Source organism: Nomascus leucogenys, chromosome 12, assembly GCF_006542625.1.
Source record: "Nomascus leucogenys isolate Asia chromosome 12, Asia_NLE_v1, whole genome shotgun sequence".
Taxonomy (NCBI): Eukaryota; Metazoa; Chordata; class Mammalia; order Primates; family Hylobatidae; genus Nomascus; species Nomascus leucogenys.
Window position 1 is genome coordinate 80,350,485 of NC_044392.1, and position 18,454 is coordinate 80,368,938.

The 18,454-nt window shown below is 40.9% G+C and overlaps 1 protein-coding gene across 2 annotated transcripts in view; it reads right to left on the minus strand.

The window, feature by feature from the left end:
• Positions 1-17,867, minus strand: part of ABCD3 (ATP binding cassette subfamily D member 3) — a 93,754-nt gene extending 75,887 nt beyond the window's left edge. Inside the window, exon 1 of one of the 2 annotated variants that reach the window (XM_003260069.4) lies at positions 17,596-17,867. In XM_003260069.4, the coding sequence (XP_003260117.3) occupies positions 17,596-17,705 (110 nt within the window). In that variant the 5' untranslated portion in view covers positions 17,706-17,867. The remainder of the gene's footprint in view (positions 1-17,595) is intronic. The other variant, XM_012500529.2, reaches the window with a different exon arrangement.
• Positions 17,868-18,454: the final 587 nt, after the last annotated feature.

Sequence of the window (18,454 nt, forward strand, 5' to 3'; positions counted from 1 at the left end):
AACTGGCTGCTTCGGGGAATAAACTGTAAGAAAGAAAGGGAAAAGGGAGGTGGCAGGGGGATATGTAGGTTAAGAGACTTGGATAAAAAAAAAACCACAAACACAACTAAATTATAGTTTTCAGGAATGCACATTTGGGTGATGAAATTATAGGAAACACAAAGATGCGATTATACAGAAGTCAGGATAACAATTACTTCTAGGTGAGAGGAAAGGGGCTGTGACTGGGAGGGGCCATGTGGAAGGCTTCTGCAGTGGCTGGCAAAGATTTATTTCTTGATCTGGGTAGTGGTTAAAAGGGTGTTGTTTTGTAAAAGATGTCATTGCATTACTTATGTATTTATGCAGTTTTCTGTCTGTGATATAATCTACAATAAAAAGGTGCCTTAACTCTTAGAGTACTGCACCATGATTATATTACAGTCATGCACTGCATAACATTTCAGTCAAAAATGGACTGCATATACAACAGTGGTCCCATAAGATTATAATAGAGCTGAAAAATTCCTATCACCTAGTGACTCTGTAGCTGACATCATACCGCAGTACAACACATTACTCACATGTACGTGGTGATGAAACTACTGCTGCACTGCCAGTCATATAAAACAATTAGGTACAGTACATAATGCTTGATAATAACAATAAATGACAATGTTACTTGTTTATGTATTTACTATACTACACTTTTATCGTTGTTTTAGAGTGTACTTCTACTTATGTAAAAAAAAAAAGTTAACTGTAAAACAGCCTCAAGCAGATCCTTCAAAAGATATTCCAGCAGAAGGTACTGCTATCATATGAATGACAGCTCCACACATTTTATTGTCCCTGAAGAGCTTCCAGTGGGACAAGATATGGAAGTGGAAGACAGTGATATTTTTTTAAATTAAAAAAAATTTTTTTTAATAAATTTCATGTAGCCTAAGTGTACAGTGTTTATAAAGTCTACAGTCATGTGCAATAATATGCTAGGCCTTCACATTTACTCATAACTCACTCAATGATTCACCCATAGCAACTTCCAGTCCTGCAAGCTCCATTCATGGTAAGTACACCTTATATAGGTATACTGTTTTTTATCTTTTATACCATATTTTTACTGTACCTTTTCTATGTTAAGACATGTTTAGAGGCTGGGAGCAATGGCTCACACCCGTAATCCCAGCACTTTGGGAGGCCAAAGTGGGCGGATCACTTGAGGCCAGGAGTTCAAGACTAGCCTGGCCAACATGGCAAAACCCCATTTCAACTGGAAAAAAAAAAAAAATTAGCAGGGCATGGTGGCCCACGCCTGTAGTCCCAGCTACAAGGGAGGCTGAGGCAGGAGAAGCACTTGCGCCTGGGAGGTGGAGGTTGCAGTGAGCCAAGACTATGCCGCTGCACTAACGCCTAGGCAACAGAGCCAGACCCTGTCTAAAAAAAAAGACATGCTTAGACAAAAAAAAAAATACTGACCATTGTGTTACAACTGCCTGTAGTATTCAGTACAGTAACATGAGGTACAGGTTTGTAGCCTGGGAGCAATAGACTATACCATATACCATACAGCTTGGGTGTGTATATAGCATCTAGGTTTGTATAAGTGCACTCTATGATGTTCACACAATAAAACTGCCTAACCAGGCCGGGCGTGGTGGCTCACACCTGTAATCCCAGCACTTTGGGAGGCTGAGGCAGGCAGATCACCTGAGGTCGGGAGTTTCAGACCTTAGCTGCTCATGGTGGCGCATGCCTGTAATCCCAGCTACTCGGGAGGCTGAGGCAGGAGAATCGCTTGAACTCGGGAGGCAGAGGTTGCAGTGAGCTGAGATCGGGCCACTGCATTCCACCCTGGGCAACGAGAGCAAAAACTCTGTCTGAAAAAAAAGGCTGGGAGTGGTGGTTCACGCCTGTAATCCCGGCACTTTGGGAGGCCAAGGTGGGTGGATCACGAGGTCAGGAGTTCGAGACCAGCCTGACCAACAGGGTGAAACCTTGTCTCTACTGAAAATACAAAAATTAGCTGAGCGTGGTGGTGGTGCACGCCTGTAATCCCAGTTACTCAGGAGGCTGAGGCAGGAGAATCGCTTGAACCCAGGAGGCAGAGGTTGCAGTGAGCAGAAATAGTGCCACTGCACTCCAGTCTGAGCAACAGAGCGAGACTCCGTCTCAAAAAGAAAAAGAAAAAAAAATTGCTTAACAATGCATTTCTCAGAACATATCTCCATTGTTAAGCAATGCATGACTTAATATAGCAAATAGAATTTTAATAATGAACTTCATTTTGTAATTTAATATAAAACCTTTTTTAACCCCTGAGTGATTTCTGAGTTCTTTGAATCTAAATTCATTTGAAAGACTTTGATTTAAATGTTTTATTCTGCCTTTTACCTTCCATATGGTTAATTCGAACTTAAGGACTCTCATAATTAGATACCATTTTTGCTTTTCTTATTCCTCACCTGTAAAATGAAGACAATAAAAATAATTATTTCAAAAGACTGTTGTCAGGAATAAATGTAAAACTTTTAGAACAATGTCTAAAATATGGTTAAGTGTTCAATGAATACTTTATTTATAGTAGTATCTCCAGCTTCGTCTCCTTGCAGTTCCTTCTCAAATATAACTCCATTAACTCCATGCCTTTGTGCAAGCTGTTTTCCCTACCTGGAATGCCTTTTACCCCTTAGCAAAACACTATGTATTTCTTAAGGCCAAGCTCAAATGTGAAACCCTCCCAGGTAACAAACAGAAGAATTAAACTGTGTTCCTACCACAGGTCTAGTCATACAGTTGTACAAATTTCCTATGCATTTGTAGTAATAGTGCCACAGGACTGGAGTCAGAAATAACGTTTATTTAGTTTGGTATCTCAAAGCGTAGCCTATTGACATATAGCACTCAACAGAACGTACTGGATAAATGTTATTATTTCCTCTAACATTCATGTTTCCTCCAGTGGGGGAAGAGAGAATAGATATTTTCTTGAACCAGTCATAAAATACATACAGAAATGTATTCATCCAGTAACAGTTAAATTAGAAATTATATGATACTTAAGAAATGGGATCACCTCATTTAGTCTGTCTTATGCTTGCTTCCTCCACCCCACCTCTTTACTAAACAACATACCTTGGGCATTGTTGATGGGGTAAAAAGTCACATGAGTCCTACAGTTGAAAATATCTTAAATCTAATTTCCTGATGCAACATAACTGTATTCATAGGTAAATAAAGAACTATGTTTTAGTCCAGGCATGGTAGTTCACGCCTATATCGTCCTAACACTTTGGGACCCTATCTCTACAAAAAAATTAAAAATTAGCCAGGCATGGTGGTGCACACCTATAGTCCCAGCTACTCAGGAGGCTGAGGTGGGAGGATCACTTGAGCCCAGGGAGTCAAGGCTGCAGTGAGCCATGATGGCACCATGTACTCCAGCCCGGGCCACAGAGTAAGCCTGTCTCAAAAAGCAACACCAAACCATATTTTAAATAAAATATTATCAGGGAATGTTTTGTTGGTTTTTTTTGAACTAGAAATTTGGTATAAAATGTTAAGATACAACATTCTCTCTTTCAATAGTCTATGAGTATCTCAACAGCAAAACTCTTGTCTAATTTACTTTTTAGCTTAACATCTGAAAACCCAGCATCTGGTACATAGTGAGCACTCGACTTTGACTTGGTGGCATGATCTTTGGGTTCTTTTTTTTTTTTGAGTAGTTCATTGATTTCCACCTGCCTATCTCAGGCCAAGCTACTTCCTCCACCCCTCATTCTGGAAAGAGGAAAAAATCTGATTTTATCTAAAATTCTTTTTCGCATTTTTTTAGCCACACCTCCAAGATAAACTGAAGAATGGCAACAACAATGAATTTATAGTCATAAGTTTGAGTTTCATGCAAGCTGATATGCAGTATTTTTATAGGCAAGATAAAAGTATGCATAGTAAAAAGGAAATGCACCAATATGCTAATATGATTTTAGCCAAATGCCATCATTGTAAGTTGCATCCAAATTTCAGAGAAGTTAAAATGTGAACAGAGATGCTAAAATGTAAAAAAAGTGCATCTTAGAATCAATAAAATATGACATTAATGATAAATGTTAGAAAAGGTGTATTCTCCATTCAGGACATAGGCATGGGCAAGGACTTCATGTCTAAAACACCAAAAGCAATGGCAACAAAAGCCAAAATTGACAAATGGGATCTAATTAAACTAAAGAGCTTCTGCACAGCAAAAGAAACTACCATCAGAGTGAACAGGCAACCTACAGAATGGGAGAAAATTTTTGCAACCTACTCATCTGACAAAGGGCTAATGTCCAGAATCTACAATGAACTCAAACAAATTTACAAGGAAAAAACAAACAACCCCATCAAAAAGTGGTCGAAGGACATGAATAGACACTTCTCAAAAGAAGACATTTATGCAGCCAAAAAACACATGAAGAAATGCTCATCATCACTGGCCATCAGAGAAATGCAAATCAAAACCACAGTGAGATACCATCTCACACCAGTTAGAATGGCCATCATTAAAAAAGCAGGAAACAACAGGTGCTGGAGAGGATGTGGAGAAATAGGAACACTTTTACACTGTTAGTGGGACTGTAAACTAGTTCAACCATTGTGGAAGTCAGTGTGGCGATTCCTCAGGGATCTAGAACTAGAAATACCATTTGACCCAGCCATCTCATTACTGGGTATATACCCAAAGGACTATAAATCATGCTGCTATAAAGACACATGCACACGTATGTTTATTGTGGCACTATTCACAATAGCAAAGAGTTGGAACCAACCCAAATGTCCAACAACGATAGACTGGATTAAGAAAATGTGGCACATATACACCATGGAATACTATGCAGCCATAAAAAATGATGAGTTCGTGTCCTTTGTAGGGACATGGATGAAACTGGAAAACATCATTCTCAGTAAACTATCGCAAGGACAAAAAACCAAACACCGCATGTTCTCACTCATAGGTGGGAATTGAACAATGAGAACTCATGGACACAGGAAAGGGAACATCACACTCCAGGGACTGTTGCGGGGTCGGGGGAGGGACAGCATTAGGAGATATACCTAACGCTAAATGACGAGTTAATGGGTGCAGCAAATCAACATGGCACATGGATACATATGTAACAAACCTGCACATTGTGCACATGTACTCTAAAACCTAAAGTATAATAATAAAAATAAATAAATAAAAATTAAAAAAATAAAAAAATAGAAAAGGTGTATTCTCCCTTCTTTCTTCTAGTTATTCAAATTTCCATGGTGTATACTTAACTTTGATAATGCAAAAATGTTTAATTTTTAAAATTAAAGTCATATTTAATTTTAAAACAGCTTTTTACATGTAGGCCTACTCATTAAATTAACAAAAATTTACAGAATTGTTGTCCTTATCCTCTGAGACACTGTTAGCCTGTTTTCACACTGCTGATAAAAACATACCTAAGACTGGGCAATCTAAAAAAGAAAGAGGTTTAATTGGACTCACAGTTCCATGTGGCTGGGGAGGCCTCACAATCATGGTGGAAGGCAAGGAGGAGCAAGTCACACCTTACGTGGAGGGTGGCATGCAAAAACAGCTTGTGTAGGGGAACTCATCTTTATAAAACCATCATATCACATGAGACTTATTCACTATCACTAGAACAGCACAGGAAAGACCTGCTCCCATGATTCAATTACCTCCCACCTGTCCCTCCTACAACACTGGGAATTCAAGATGAGATTTAGGGGGACACAGCCAAACCAATCATTCTGCCCCAGTCCCTCCCAAATCTCATGTCCTCACATTTCAAAACCAATCATGCCTTCCCGACAGTCTCCCAAAGTCTTAATTCATTTCAGCATTAACTCAAAAGTCCACAGTCCAAAGTCTCATCCAAGACCTGCCCACGAGCCTGTAAATTCAAAAGCAAGTTAGTTACTTCCTAGATACAATGAGGGTACAGGCATTGGGTAAATACAGCCATTCCAAATGGGAGAAATTGGTCAAAACAAAGGGGCTACAGGCCCCACACAAGTTCAGAATCTGGCAGGGCCATCATATCCTAAAGCTCTAAAATTATCTCCTTTGACTCCATGTCTCACATACAGGTCACACTGATGCAAGAGGTGGGTTCCCATGGTCTTGGGCAGCTCTGCCCCTGTGGCTTTGCAGGGTACAGCCTCCCTCCTGGCTGCTTTCAAGGGCTGGCGTTGAATGTTTGCAGTTTTTCCAGGCGCATAGTACAAGCTGCCGGTGGATCTACCCTTCTGGGGTCTGGAGGACAGTGGCCCTCTTAGCATGGCTCCACTAGGTGGTGCCCCAGCAGGGATTCTGTGTGGGGGCTCCAACCTCAGGACGTGTCCCTTCCACACTGCCCTAGCAGAGGTTGTCCGTGTGGGCCCCACCCCTGCAGCAAACTTCTGCATGGGCATCCAGGCATTTCCATACATCCTCTGACATCTAGGCAGAGGTTCCCAAACCCCAATTCTTGACTTCTGTGCACTCGTAGGCTCAACACCACATAGAAGCTGCCAAGGCTTGGGGCTTACACCCTCTGAAGCCACAGCCTGAGCTATACCTTGGCCCCTTTTAGTCACAGCTGGAGTGGCTGGGATGCAGGGCACCAAGTCCCTAGACTGCACACAGCAAAGGGACCCTGGGACTGACCCATGAAACCAATTTTTCCTCCTAAACCTCCAGGTCTGTGATGGGAGGAGCTGCCACAAAGGTCTCTGACATGCCCTGGAGACATTTTCCCCATTGTCTTGATGATTAACATTCGGCTCCTCATTACTGATGCAAATTTCTGCAGCTGGCTTACATTTCCCCTCAGAAGATGGATTTTTCTTTTCTATGGTATTGTCAGGCTGCAAATTTTCTGAACTCATATGCTCTGCTTCCCTTATAAAACTGAATGCCTTTAACAGCACCCAAGCCACCTCTTGAATGCTTTGCTGCTTAGAAATTTCTTCTGCCAAACACCCTAAATCATCTCTCTCAAGTTCAAAGTCCCACAAATCTCTAAGGCAGGGTCAAAATGCTGACAGTCTTGTTTGCTAAAACATAACGAGAGTCACCTTTGCTCCAGTTCCCAACAAGTTCCTCATCTCCATCTGAGACCACCTCAGCCTGGACCTTATTGTTCATATCACTATCAGCATTTTTGTCAAAGCCATTCAGCGAGACTCCAGGGAGTTCCAAATTTCCCACATTTTCCTATCTTCTTCTGAGCCACCCAAATTGTTCCAACCTCTGCCTGTTACCCAGTTTCAAAGTCGCTTCCACATTTTCAGGTATCTTTTCAGCAATGCCCCACTCTACTTGTACTAATTTTCTGTATTAGTCTGTTTTCATGCTGCTGATAAAGACATACCCAAGACTGGGCAATTTACAAAAAAAGAGGTTCAACTGGACTCACAGTTCCACATGGCTGAGGAGGCCTCACAATGGTGGTGGAAGGCAAAGAGGAGCAAGTCACATCTTACGTGGATGGTGGCAGGCAAAAAGAGCTTGTACAGGAGAACTCCTCTTTATAAAACCGTTCACTATCATGAGAACAGCATGGGAAAGACCTGCCCCCATGATTCAATTACCTCCCACCAGTCCCTCCCACAACACAGCCAAACCATATTGTACTATGTCTCATGTTGCTTGCTTCATACATTTAAGAAGCTGTATATTTTTAGAATAGTGACATGCAATGATACATTGTAAACATAACATGCTGACTAAATTATTATTTACCTAGAGCAGTTGCCTCCTTCTACACAGTGCTTTTTAATGCCAATAAATGTATTAATAAAATATTAAAGTCAAAATAATTTAAGCATAGAGTAAATCATATAATCCACTTTTATGTCAATTATTATAGTACCATTATAGTGGCGAGACGGCTACATCTATTTACAGATATCAAACTAGCTGATTATGCTTTGATGAGCTTTATTTTCAATTTTATACTTTATTAACTTAACTGCATTCACTTGGGCCTGCTAATCTAGCAAACTGATGAGAAAGGTGTGTTTAAAAAACACACTTTTCCATTTCTCAATCTTGTGGCAAAAAAAAAAAAAAAAAACCACAAAAAATAAACAAACAAAACACCTTTTAGCATACTCCTGTTTTACCTAAGAAGGCTGCAAACCATCTTAATATTTATAATAGTTCCACTGTATTATATAAATAGCAGTTATCCAAAGAATTTTATCCTTAAGTTTATAGAAGGCTATATTCTTGACAGAGATGCCTAAAACAAAAGTGACTTACTCTTAAAAAGAATGTTATGATGAAAGTCATGTTTTTAAGCAAGGGCCTGATGCCTAATTTTAAGTAGAAATAATATAAATGCCATTTTAAACAACAGTTACATAAAAATCTTTCCAAAAGAACTAACAGGGCCGAGCACAGTGGCTCATGCCTGTAATCCTGATACTTTTGGGGGAACAAGGCGGGAGATCGCTTGGAGACCAGAAATTCGAGACTAGCCTGGTCAACATAGTGAAATACCATTTCCCATAAAATTTTACTTAATTTAGTAGATATAATTCCAAAGAAAATGTAGGAAGATACTATCTTTCTCCTTCATAATTCAAATTCATATTACATTGAAACAGATTAGAAGGTGATGATATTCATCAGGTCATGGATGAGTGTGATGTTGATTTGGGAAAAAAATTACAACTTACTTGTCTAAATAGGCAGTATGGCATGGGTACTTAGAAGGAAGTGGTAACTTTTAGGACAAAATATGAATTCACCAAAAAACTATGTCAGACTAAGGTCATTCTTTTCTTTGAAAGGGATCACGAAATTTCTGTAAATTTTGTTCACTATGCTACAAAGCATTTGATGATAAACAAAATCAGGGTTTCTGCCCTTTCCATGTAAGAGACCAAGGCTACATACAGTTCTAGGGTCGATCTTCACACCTCTGTGACAGGAAAGAAAGACCCTTCCCCACACCAGCTCCAGCAGAAACATCCCAAAAGAGGACTCTGCCCCAGTATGGATCAGGTTATGGATACTGTCAGAATGCCAGGTCTACTACCAGAAGGAAATGTGTGAAAAGATGCTGGTAAGTTAAAAATGAGAGCCAATACAATAACCAAAGGGTGTCAATTAATATAAAGATTACAGTGGTGTAAACATACTGTTCTATACTCAGTCCTGTCCAATCAGTTTTTTAAGCTTGTTAGGAAAACATACAGAAGGAATAGTAATTAATTGTGCAGATCAAAAAGTTTCAGAGGGAAGAATATGCCCAACCAAAAATAAGTATGAAGACCTGCACCCAGGTTTAAAAAAAAAAAAAAAAATCAGGCTGGAGGCGGTTGCTCTCACCTGTAATCCCAGCACTCTGGGAGGCCGAGGTGGGCAGATCACCTGAGGTCAGGAGTTCAAGACCAGCCTGGCCAACATGGCGAAACCCCATTTCTACTAAAAATACAAAAAAATTAGCTGGGTGTGGTGGCGGGTGCCTGTAATCCCAGCTACTCAGGAGAGTGAGGCAAGAGAATCACTTAAACCTGGAGTCGGAGGTTGTGGTAAGCCAAAACTGCACCACTGCACTCCTGCCTGGGTGACACAGCGGGACTCCATCTCAAAAAAAAAAAAAAAAAAAATCAAACACATCAAGGTGAGGAGGGGGAAAGAAGGGAAAACCATTGTGTAAGCTAAATACAGGTGAAAAATATTTAAGAGTCACAAAAATGAATGTAACTTCATGCTATTTTAATGAAAGCTTAACATCTTAGGATCTTTAATGAAAGCTTAGCACAAGGCAGGTCACAGTTCTCTTCTAGTGTGCCAGTGAGAAGACACTTTGAATGCTGAATTCCATTTAGCACTGCCTCTTTAAAAGGTGGAGAAATAAAGACTGTCATATTCAGGAAGCAGCAACTGAAAAAATACAGACACCTAAAACCATGTCACATAAAACTAACTTAAGATACTTTCCAACTCTGAAAGTAAATGATTCTATCAATTGAAAAAGGCTTCTTTCGGGAGATTTTCATGGGTATATCTGAGGAAATTAGGAAGGCTCGGGAGTTTTTAAGAAGCTAACAATGATATGTTTTGTTGTCCTTTTAGTTTTCTTTTAGCAAGCATAGGAATGAGAGCTACCTTTTATTTACTGAGCACTGGGTTAAAACGTTTTCTCCATTAATCCTCACTTAACTGCTGAGTGAGTGAGTAAATACTACTATCCCTGTTCTACAGAGGTTCAGAGAGGTTAAGTAAATTGACCAAGGTCACAGATCTGACAAATGGCTAACGGAAAAATTGAACCTGTATCTGACTCTAAAGACTATTCTTTAACACTATGCCAAACTGCCTCCATAATAAAGATCAAGTTGCTGCATATAAAAATGTTCATTTTTGCAAATTATAAAATACGTGCAAATTAAAATAATCTTTCAAGACTATTTTGCAACTGTAAAGTAGAAAAAAATTTAAATATCCCCTAATTATGAGTAGGTAATTAAGTTAGCATTCATTCATAGTACTGCAAATTGGCACAACTCATGAAAAGTAATACATCAACCTGTGTAGTTTAAGAATGCCCACAGTTTCCACAAACACTAAGGAAATTCATAAGCCTCCATTCATTAATCCTATTTCTGGCAATTTATTCCAAGGAAGTTATTCAGCAGAGATGAAAATGTTCACTTGTAAAAATACACAGTATAATCCATAAAAATTCCAGAGGCAGTCTAGATGCTCAATAGCTAACAGTAAAATAAACTAAGATATTGCCACACAGAGGAATATTTATGTATTTCTTTAAAAGTATAGTTATGAAGGTCATGTATAGGGAAATATAGGAAAGAGGTATGCTTTAAATGAAAATAGCAAAACATACGTTATAACTACGTAAAAATGCACATAAATACCATAAATACAGAATAAAAGGAAACAAAAATAAAACAAGATTTGTATTATGGTTATAACATCATGATTTTTAATTTTCTTAAATTGTCTTTACACTGTATTAACTGTCAAAAGCAGGTGATGATAATGATAGCATTTTTTTAAGTTTCTGAGACTTGTTTACCTGTACATATAGGGGGTATAAGTGGTCCAGCTCCTAAAGAGCTCATAAATATACTAAAGACAACATTTACATTTGTAGCAAAAAGAATGTGTTATTTAAAACAATAGTAACCACAGCCCCCAAGAAATGAGAATCTCATTTGTTGTTGTAGAGTCAAACAAATATGAGTGTCTACTATATATTCCAGCCACAGTTCTAGCCACTGGCGCTATAACTGTGAATAAAATAGACGAAAATTCTTGCCTTTGTGGAACTTAAATGCTAGCAGTATGTATATACTGCAAACATACACAACAGACAAGATAAATATGTAAAATACATAGCATATTTTATAGTGATAAGTGCTAAGGACAAAAGGAAGGTAGACAGGATGCTATTTTAATTTGAGTGGCAAGGGCCAGGCACAATGGCGCTTGCCTGTAATCCCAACACTTTGGGAGGCTGAGGTGGGAGAATCGCTTCAGCCTAGGAGTTCGAGACCAGCCTGGGCAACATAATGTGACCTCGTCTCTACAAAAAATATTAGCCAGGTGTGGTGGCATGTGGCTGTAGTCCTGGCTACTTGGGAGGCTGAGGTAAGAGGATTGTTTGAGCCTGGGAGGCAAAGGTTGCAATGAGCCAAGATGGTACCATTACACTCCAGCATGGGTGACAGAGTGAGACCCCGTCTCAAAATAAATAAATAAATAAATAAAAATAAATCGAATGGCAATAGAAGGTCTCACTAAAAGGATGTCTGAAAAAAGACTGAAAGAGCAGGGAGAGTAAGCAAGTGAGTATCTAAGGAAAGAGCACTTCGGGCAGGGGAAACAGCAAGTGCAAAAGCCTTGAAATAGAATGCCTACCCAAGGATGTGAATGTGCCAGTAACAGGGACATATAATTAATTAAACAATCTGTACTCAGTTCCCCCTAGCAGACCACAGATAGCTACATAGTTCTCAGAACACTGCTCTGGGCCTGATCTGCCTCAGTCGGGTTCAGTACACAGCTACTTTGGCTGGCAAATTCTTTAATGCTTTTTTTTCCATCCAAGGTTGCTTAAACATCTCTTTTTTACTTTGAGGATCCAAACGGGGCCATATAACATCTACTCATGGGTAACCGTTAAGGGTCTCAAGCCGCTCTAGCCCCTCACATGATTCATGCTTGTACTTTGCAAAACACCCAGTATGCCTGTGAAACTGAGAAAAGCGAAGCCAGCCCCTTCTAGAGCTTGATTTGAATGGGGCAGATTTAAGGAAGGAAAGCTGAATTTTGAAGTTTGCAGTTAAGTTGTAGAGGGGTTAGCAGTAAGGTAGTGCAGGGAGTAAGAAGCTAGACATGTAAGGATACCCAATGGGTAATGAAAGGCCCAGCAGCAGGCAACAGGGCTGAGACTCAGGACAAAAAAAAAAAAAGTCAAGAAATTTCCAGCAGTAGGAATGTCCAAGAAACTTCTAAATAAAAGCATTTTAAGCTGTTCACTATGCTGGGATATAATCCCTACCACTCTTCCCAAATTTTCAATAAAGCCCTACTATAAATATCTGCTTTGTGATTGATTCTTTAGAGAAATCAAGGCAGACACCAAAAAGACAGGCTCAAGAGACAAGATGTAAGTACCTTCTAAAATAGAGCAGAAAGTGCTCCAAAGGAAGCGAAGTAAGGTGTCACTAAGAGAAACACAAGCTCCCTGAAATTCCTCAGAAATATTTAGGAGAGGAAACTGTGTTCCCACCATTTATAGATGGGGGCTTTTAAAAGCAGGAAAATCACCCCATAAGCAGGTGGACTTTGGTATACCTAGCTAGATTATACCCAGTCAAGCAATGAATACATAAAACAATAAAGGTATTTAAATGCATGCTTCAGAAATTTTAAAAGAGGTGATCATCACTTAGATCATCTGGAGTAGTTAAATAACACTTTATGGATGGGGTGACCCTGACCTAACCCTTCAAGGATGACAAGAGTTGGAGAACAGGGATATCATAGAAAGATATTCCAGGTATGAGTAACAGCATGAATAAAGCTCCAAAGCCAAAAATGAGTGTGGCCGGTTCAAAGAACAGTGTAGAAACTGTCCTATTTGGAACAGAGAGTACCCATTGGCAGGCAATGGCATATAAGATTAGCCAGGTAAAGTGAGACCAGATTGAGGGAGGCTCTGAAATCCAAGATGAGAAATCCGAACTTTATTTGACAAGCATTGATAAGAAGCGAATGAAACTGCTTTGTTCTGTTCTGTTTTTTAAAAATAATAAAATACTATAGCTATATAGACCGGTACCATTCCCTGCCTTCTAAAATTGGCCCACTGATTTCCCACTACCCAGGTCAGGTTATATATGCTCAGGTACACAACTATTACTTCTGTGAAAAGGATGTTTCTATTCATGTTCGTACTAGGCATCTCCAACTGCCTGTCAATTACCCTTAAAAGTCCTTCAACTATCCTATGTCATTTATCCTCTCTATAAACACTGTTTAACCCATGACATAGCCAAACTAGGGAATTAAAGATGACTCAGTTCATGCCCTCAAGAAACTCAGGATCTGATGTAGGCAAAAGCCAAGAAAACAAACTAGTACAATACAGAGTGGTAAGTGCTAGAGTAGGGGATGCCTAGAGCAGTAGTCTCCAACCTTTTTGGCACCAGGGACCAGTTTTGCGGAAGACAATTTTTCCACAAATTGGGGTTGAGGTGGGGGATGGTTTCAGGATGAAACTGTTTCACCTCAGATCATCAGGCATTAGATTCTCATAAGAAGTGTGCAACCTAGATCCCTCACATGTACAGTTCACAATAGGTTCACGCTCCTATGAGAATCTAATGCCCCTGCTGATCTGACAGGAGGCGGAGCTCAGGTGGTAATGCTCGCTTGCACAGGCTGTGCGGCTGGGTCCTAACAGGCCACCAACCTGTACCAGTCCACAGCCCCGGGGTTGGGGACCCCTGGCCTACAGTATCATAAAAGCAGAGGACACTTACATCAGTTTGGAAATCAGAAAAAGACAGAAAACACCTAAGATAAAGTGCTGACTGAGTCTTGAAGAAAAAGAAGTTTATCAGCTGGGCAAGGTGGCTCACGCCTGTAATCCCAGCATTTATGGCTGGATGAGTGGGACAAGTAGGCAAGGACCACACCATGAATAAGAAAGTTTGTATTTTAAAGTAGATTAATGATTTTAATGAAGGAATATTATGATCATATCTGAGCTTCTTAAAAAGAGCTCTGGTGGCAGTGGAAGATGAATTGAAAGGGCACCACAAAGTTTCTTCCTACCATAAATGCAACAAAAATCTGATAAAGGGTGCTGTAACAGTCACTTTATTCCAGTTATCCACTCCTACCCCCTTTCTAGGCTTAACACACATCCTTCATGAAGCCTTCCCCAACCCTTCCCAAACACATTAATCTTGTCTTTCTCAGAACTTCTAAGACATGTCTACCTGTACATTTCATTCTGCTATCAGTGTTTTAAGTTTCTTTTCCCTAACAAGAAGGTAAGCTCCCTGAAAAAACAAGTCACATATTTTTGTAATACACACACACACACACACACACACCTTATAGCTCCCAGCACAGTAATATAACATTCTGAAATAGACACTTCCTTTAAATAGCTCTCTTTATTCATGAGTAAAAAGATTCTGCTTTTCCCCATAAACAATAAAATAAAATGTAAGATTAGGCAAACTAAGGTGAAAAAGTTAGCTTAGCAGTGCTGGAATCAGGAGTGAATACAAGCTGATTAGGAATGAATACAAAGGAACTTTCTGGGGAGACAGAAATGTTCTAATTTGTCACAGGGATGTGTTACATAGTGCATCCATTTATTTAAAAAATGTATAACTAAGATTTGTACATTTCAATGTATAAATTTTACCTAGAAAACCTATAAAAATAAGGGGTGACAGGCAGGTTGATATAGATGAAACAAGAATATAGAATGTTGTGGTTCCCCTTGGGTAAAGTGTATTGGGCAATCCTTGTATTATCCTGTTTACTTTTTAAATGCGTGAAATTTTCCACAATAAAAGGTCAGAAACACACACACATATATATGAGATTTAACTGAGTGAAAAAATTACATTGACAAAAATTTAAAATAACCCAGAACATTTAATTACTCATTCTCCTAATGTTTGGAATAATGTTACACTGTAACTTTTAAAGTGATTTTACTAGCTCTATTACCTATCCAATTCTAAGGGAATATATATTCTAAAACCAACCTACTATTAACAACATAGACAAAAGAAGGCCAACTAGCCAGTTTCCTTAATTAAGCACCAGATATTAAAATTAATTAGTTCCGTTACCAAAGATATTCAAAAGCCCAGTCAAATATAAAGTTAGAATCTTCTAATCTTCAAAATGTGATACCAAAGGTGACTGAAAGATATTTGTAAGATTCTGGAAGCACAATGTCTACAAAAATACACTCAATACCATTTTTAGTGGTTTCAAAATAGTTCAATCATTTCATCTCAACAATTTAAACTTCACGATTATCTGCTCAGAATCTGCAATCTCCTCCAACAAAATACTGTGTAAAATAGAGAATTTCCCCACTCATCCCAATGCAAAAGACTAATAATAATCTTTTGTTTAGTACATCTCCTGCTAAAGAATTTAATCCCCACAAAAGCTCACAACGTTTCTCAAAAAAAAATTTTTTTAGGCATTTTACAATGGCAAATGAGCAGCTAAAATTATTTAATAAGACAAATTCTATTATATTATTTTACTTCTATCGCTACTATTTCCCATTAGATTCTGTTTAAAATTTCCCTTACCAATAATCTGTGGTCTTATAAATTGGTTTAGTAGTTAGGTGGACTGTGACTGGATGGGGGCATGAGCAGAATTTCTGGGGTGCTGATAATGTTCTGTTTCTTGATCTGGGTGCTGATTACACGGGTGTGTTCTACTTGTAAAAATTCTTCAAGCTCTATGAGTACTATATGTATGTGGCATGTATGTGATACCATATCACATATACATATAAATATGTGATACTTCGGTAAAGAAGTTTTTTTTTTTTTTAATCATAAAAGTAACCCAGAACTGGTAGGGCTGTCCTCGAGTCCCCTCCTCCATATTAAAACACCTGTTCTATGCCCTGAAACACTTCTTTGCAAAAACAGAATTCAAGTTAAAGGACCTAACATCTTCTTTCTACTGGCATGTTCCCAGGTAACTTCTATTGGCAACTGGGAGTTCATACAAACCAATAGAAAAACTTGCTTTATATTTTCCCAAATTAATCGTTTTAAAAGCAAACTGAGTAGAAGAAAAATGAGTAAGCGCTGTATTGCCCAGACTATGCTGCAAATCATTTTCAACTCTGTTAAATGGATTTAGGAAGGAAAAGAAAGATCATCACTTCAGACTCTAGTAAGATAAAAACAGAAGGCGGCTAGAAAGAACTTAATGGAAAGGGTACTATAAACTAGAAGCCTACTTGTGTTTTAGTCCAAATTTTACTACTAATTAGATATTGTAGGCAAATCAAACACGGGAGGCAACAGTACCTGCTCAGAGGAATGAATGAAATAAAATTCATGAAAGTAGTATGTCAAGACTTAATACGAAATATTCAATGACTGGCAAGAATGCTTGGGAAGTAGCCTTTTCTCTTTCACTTGTCCAGCAAATAAAAATTCCATGTATGTGACATACATACCTGTATGTCGCAACCGTAATTCAGCTCGCTCTTTTTTCCTTTCTCTGAACTGATAACCTCCCAAAGTTAAATCTAAGCACTGAAATTCTCCCGCGGTGGAAGCAGTGGCGTGTCATTAAAAAGGAGCACACTCACCTAAAGCACACTCACACCTTTCACCTACAGAGCCCAGGAAGGAAAACATTCCCCTCTAAGTCCGACAGAACCCATCCAGCCTTTCCGGATGAAATGGCAGGGCGTTCACCGACCAAAGGGTTCACCGACTCCAAGGGGTCACCACTTTAGACGGCAATCCTGCCAAGTGGACCAGGAATAGTTTCATAGGAGCCACCCTCGCGACTTCCAATAGCAGTTAGTCGGAAATCGAGCCAAACCTCGTCCAAGTGATTTAAACACCAGCCTCCAGCCTGGCGAATCCAATCCCCATCCTCAATCACACATCCACGTCCCCAAAACAAATCCTTCACGGTCTGTCTGGAGATGAGATGGCAATACCAGAACACACCCAGAAAGTTGACACAGAAGGGGGTGATGTGGGGAAGGGGGTGGGGGACACACCGCGTCCTCCTCCCACCCCCAACTGGAGGCTGCTGCCTGGGGACTGGCTGGGCGCCGGTTCGCCCGCGGGCGCAGAAAAATTCGCACTCCCGGGGTGAAGCAAGGTCGCCGGACAGGCCAGCTGGGACCAACGCCGTCGCGGCGGGGACTCGCGGACACCCTGACATTGAAGCCCCACGGCAGTCGCTGTCGGCCCTCTCTCCGCCTGACCCCGTCGGGCAAAGGGACCTGTCGGCCGGGCGGGGAGGGAGAGCGCGCGGGGAGCGTCCGCTCCGGCCCGGGAAGGCTGCACGGCTACGGGCCTTCTTACCCGTGCAGGCCGAGGGCGCGGCGCCGCTTGTGGAGCAGGCAGAGCAGCAGGAACGCGGCACCAGCCAGCGAGGAGTTTCGCGCCGTCAAGTACTTGCTGAAGGCCGCCATGGCACTGCCGGTACCAGCGAGCCGGCGAGGGGACGCGGCGGCGGCTACCTTAGTGCACGAAGCGCGGGGGAGACTGGGAGGAGAGCAGAGGGCGGGGCCGGCCGCGCAGGACCGCCCCCTGGCGCGCGCCGCCGCGCCGCCCGCGCTCTGGAGCCCACTTTGTACTTTGGCTCGGCGGGAGCGCGCTCGGCAGCCTCCGTGGGAGGAACAATTGCCGGGACGCGTTCTGCGCACGCGCAGACTCCCTCAGGGTCTCCGGAAACGCGGCGCGGAGATGCTGTTGCTGCTCAGCCCTGCGAGGCGTCAGTGCTGCCCCTGCCTCACCCCTACCCTCCCACCCTTCGCGCGCACACCCCGGCTTTCACAATAACTGGATGAGCGGGCCTGGCCTGCAGGGAGGACCTAGTGGGCCCTGCCTCTACACTCCCACGGTGATGGACCGTTACCACCCTCTTAAAGGAGCCCAGGAAGGAGGCGGGCGGCCCCGTCACAGAGCGTGTAGGGGAAACACAGCACAGTGATTATTAGGACGAAACCAAACAATCGGAACTCCGCGGAGGTGTAGGGAGATGTGAGGAAAATGACACAGATCAAAGAGCTTTTTCCAAGCCAGTATTTTCCAAACCGTGGGTTACAATCTCTAGCGCATTGTGAAATCGGTTTGGTAGATCGGGATCATCACCCTCCGTTTTTAATAAAATTGAGAAGAGAGCAAAATAGAAAAGTTTCACAGTACATCACGTAGTAAA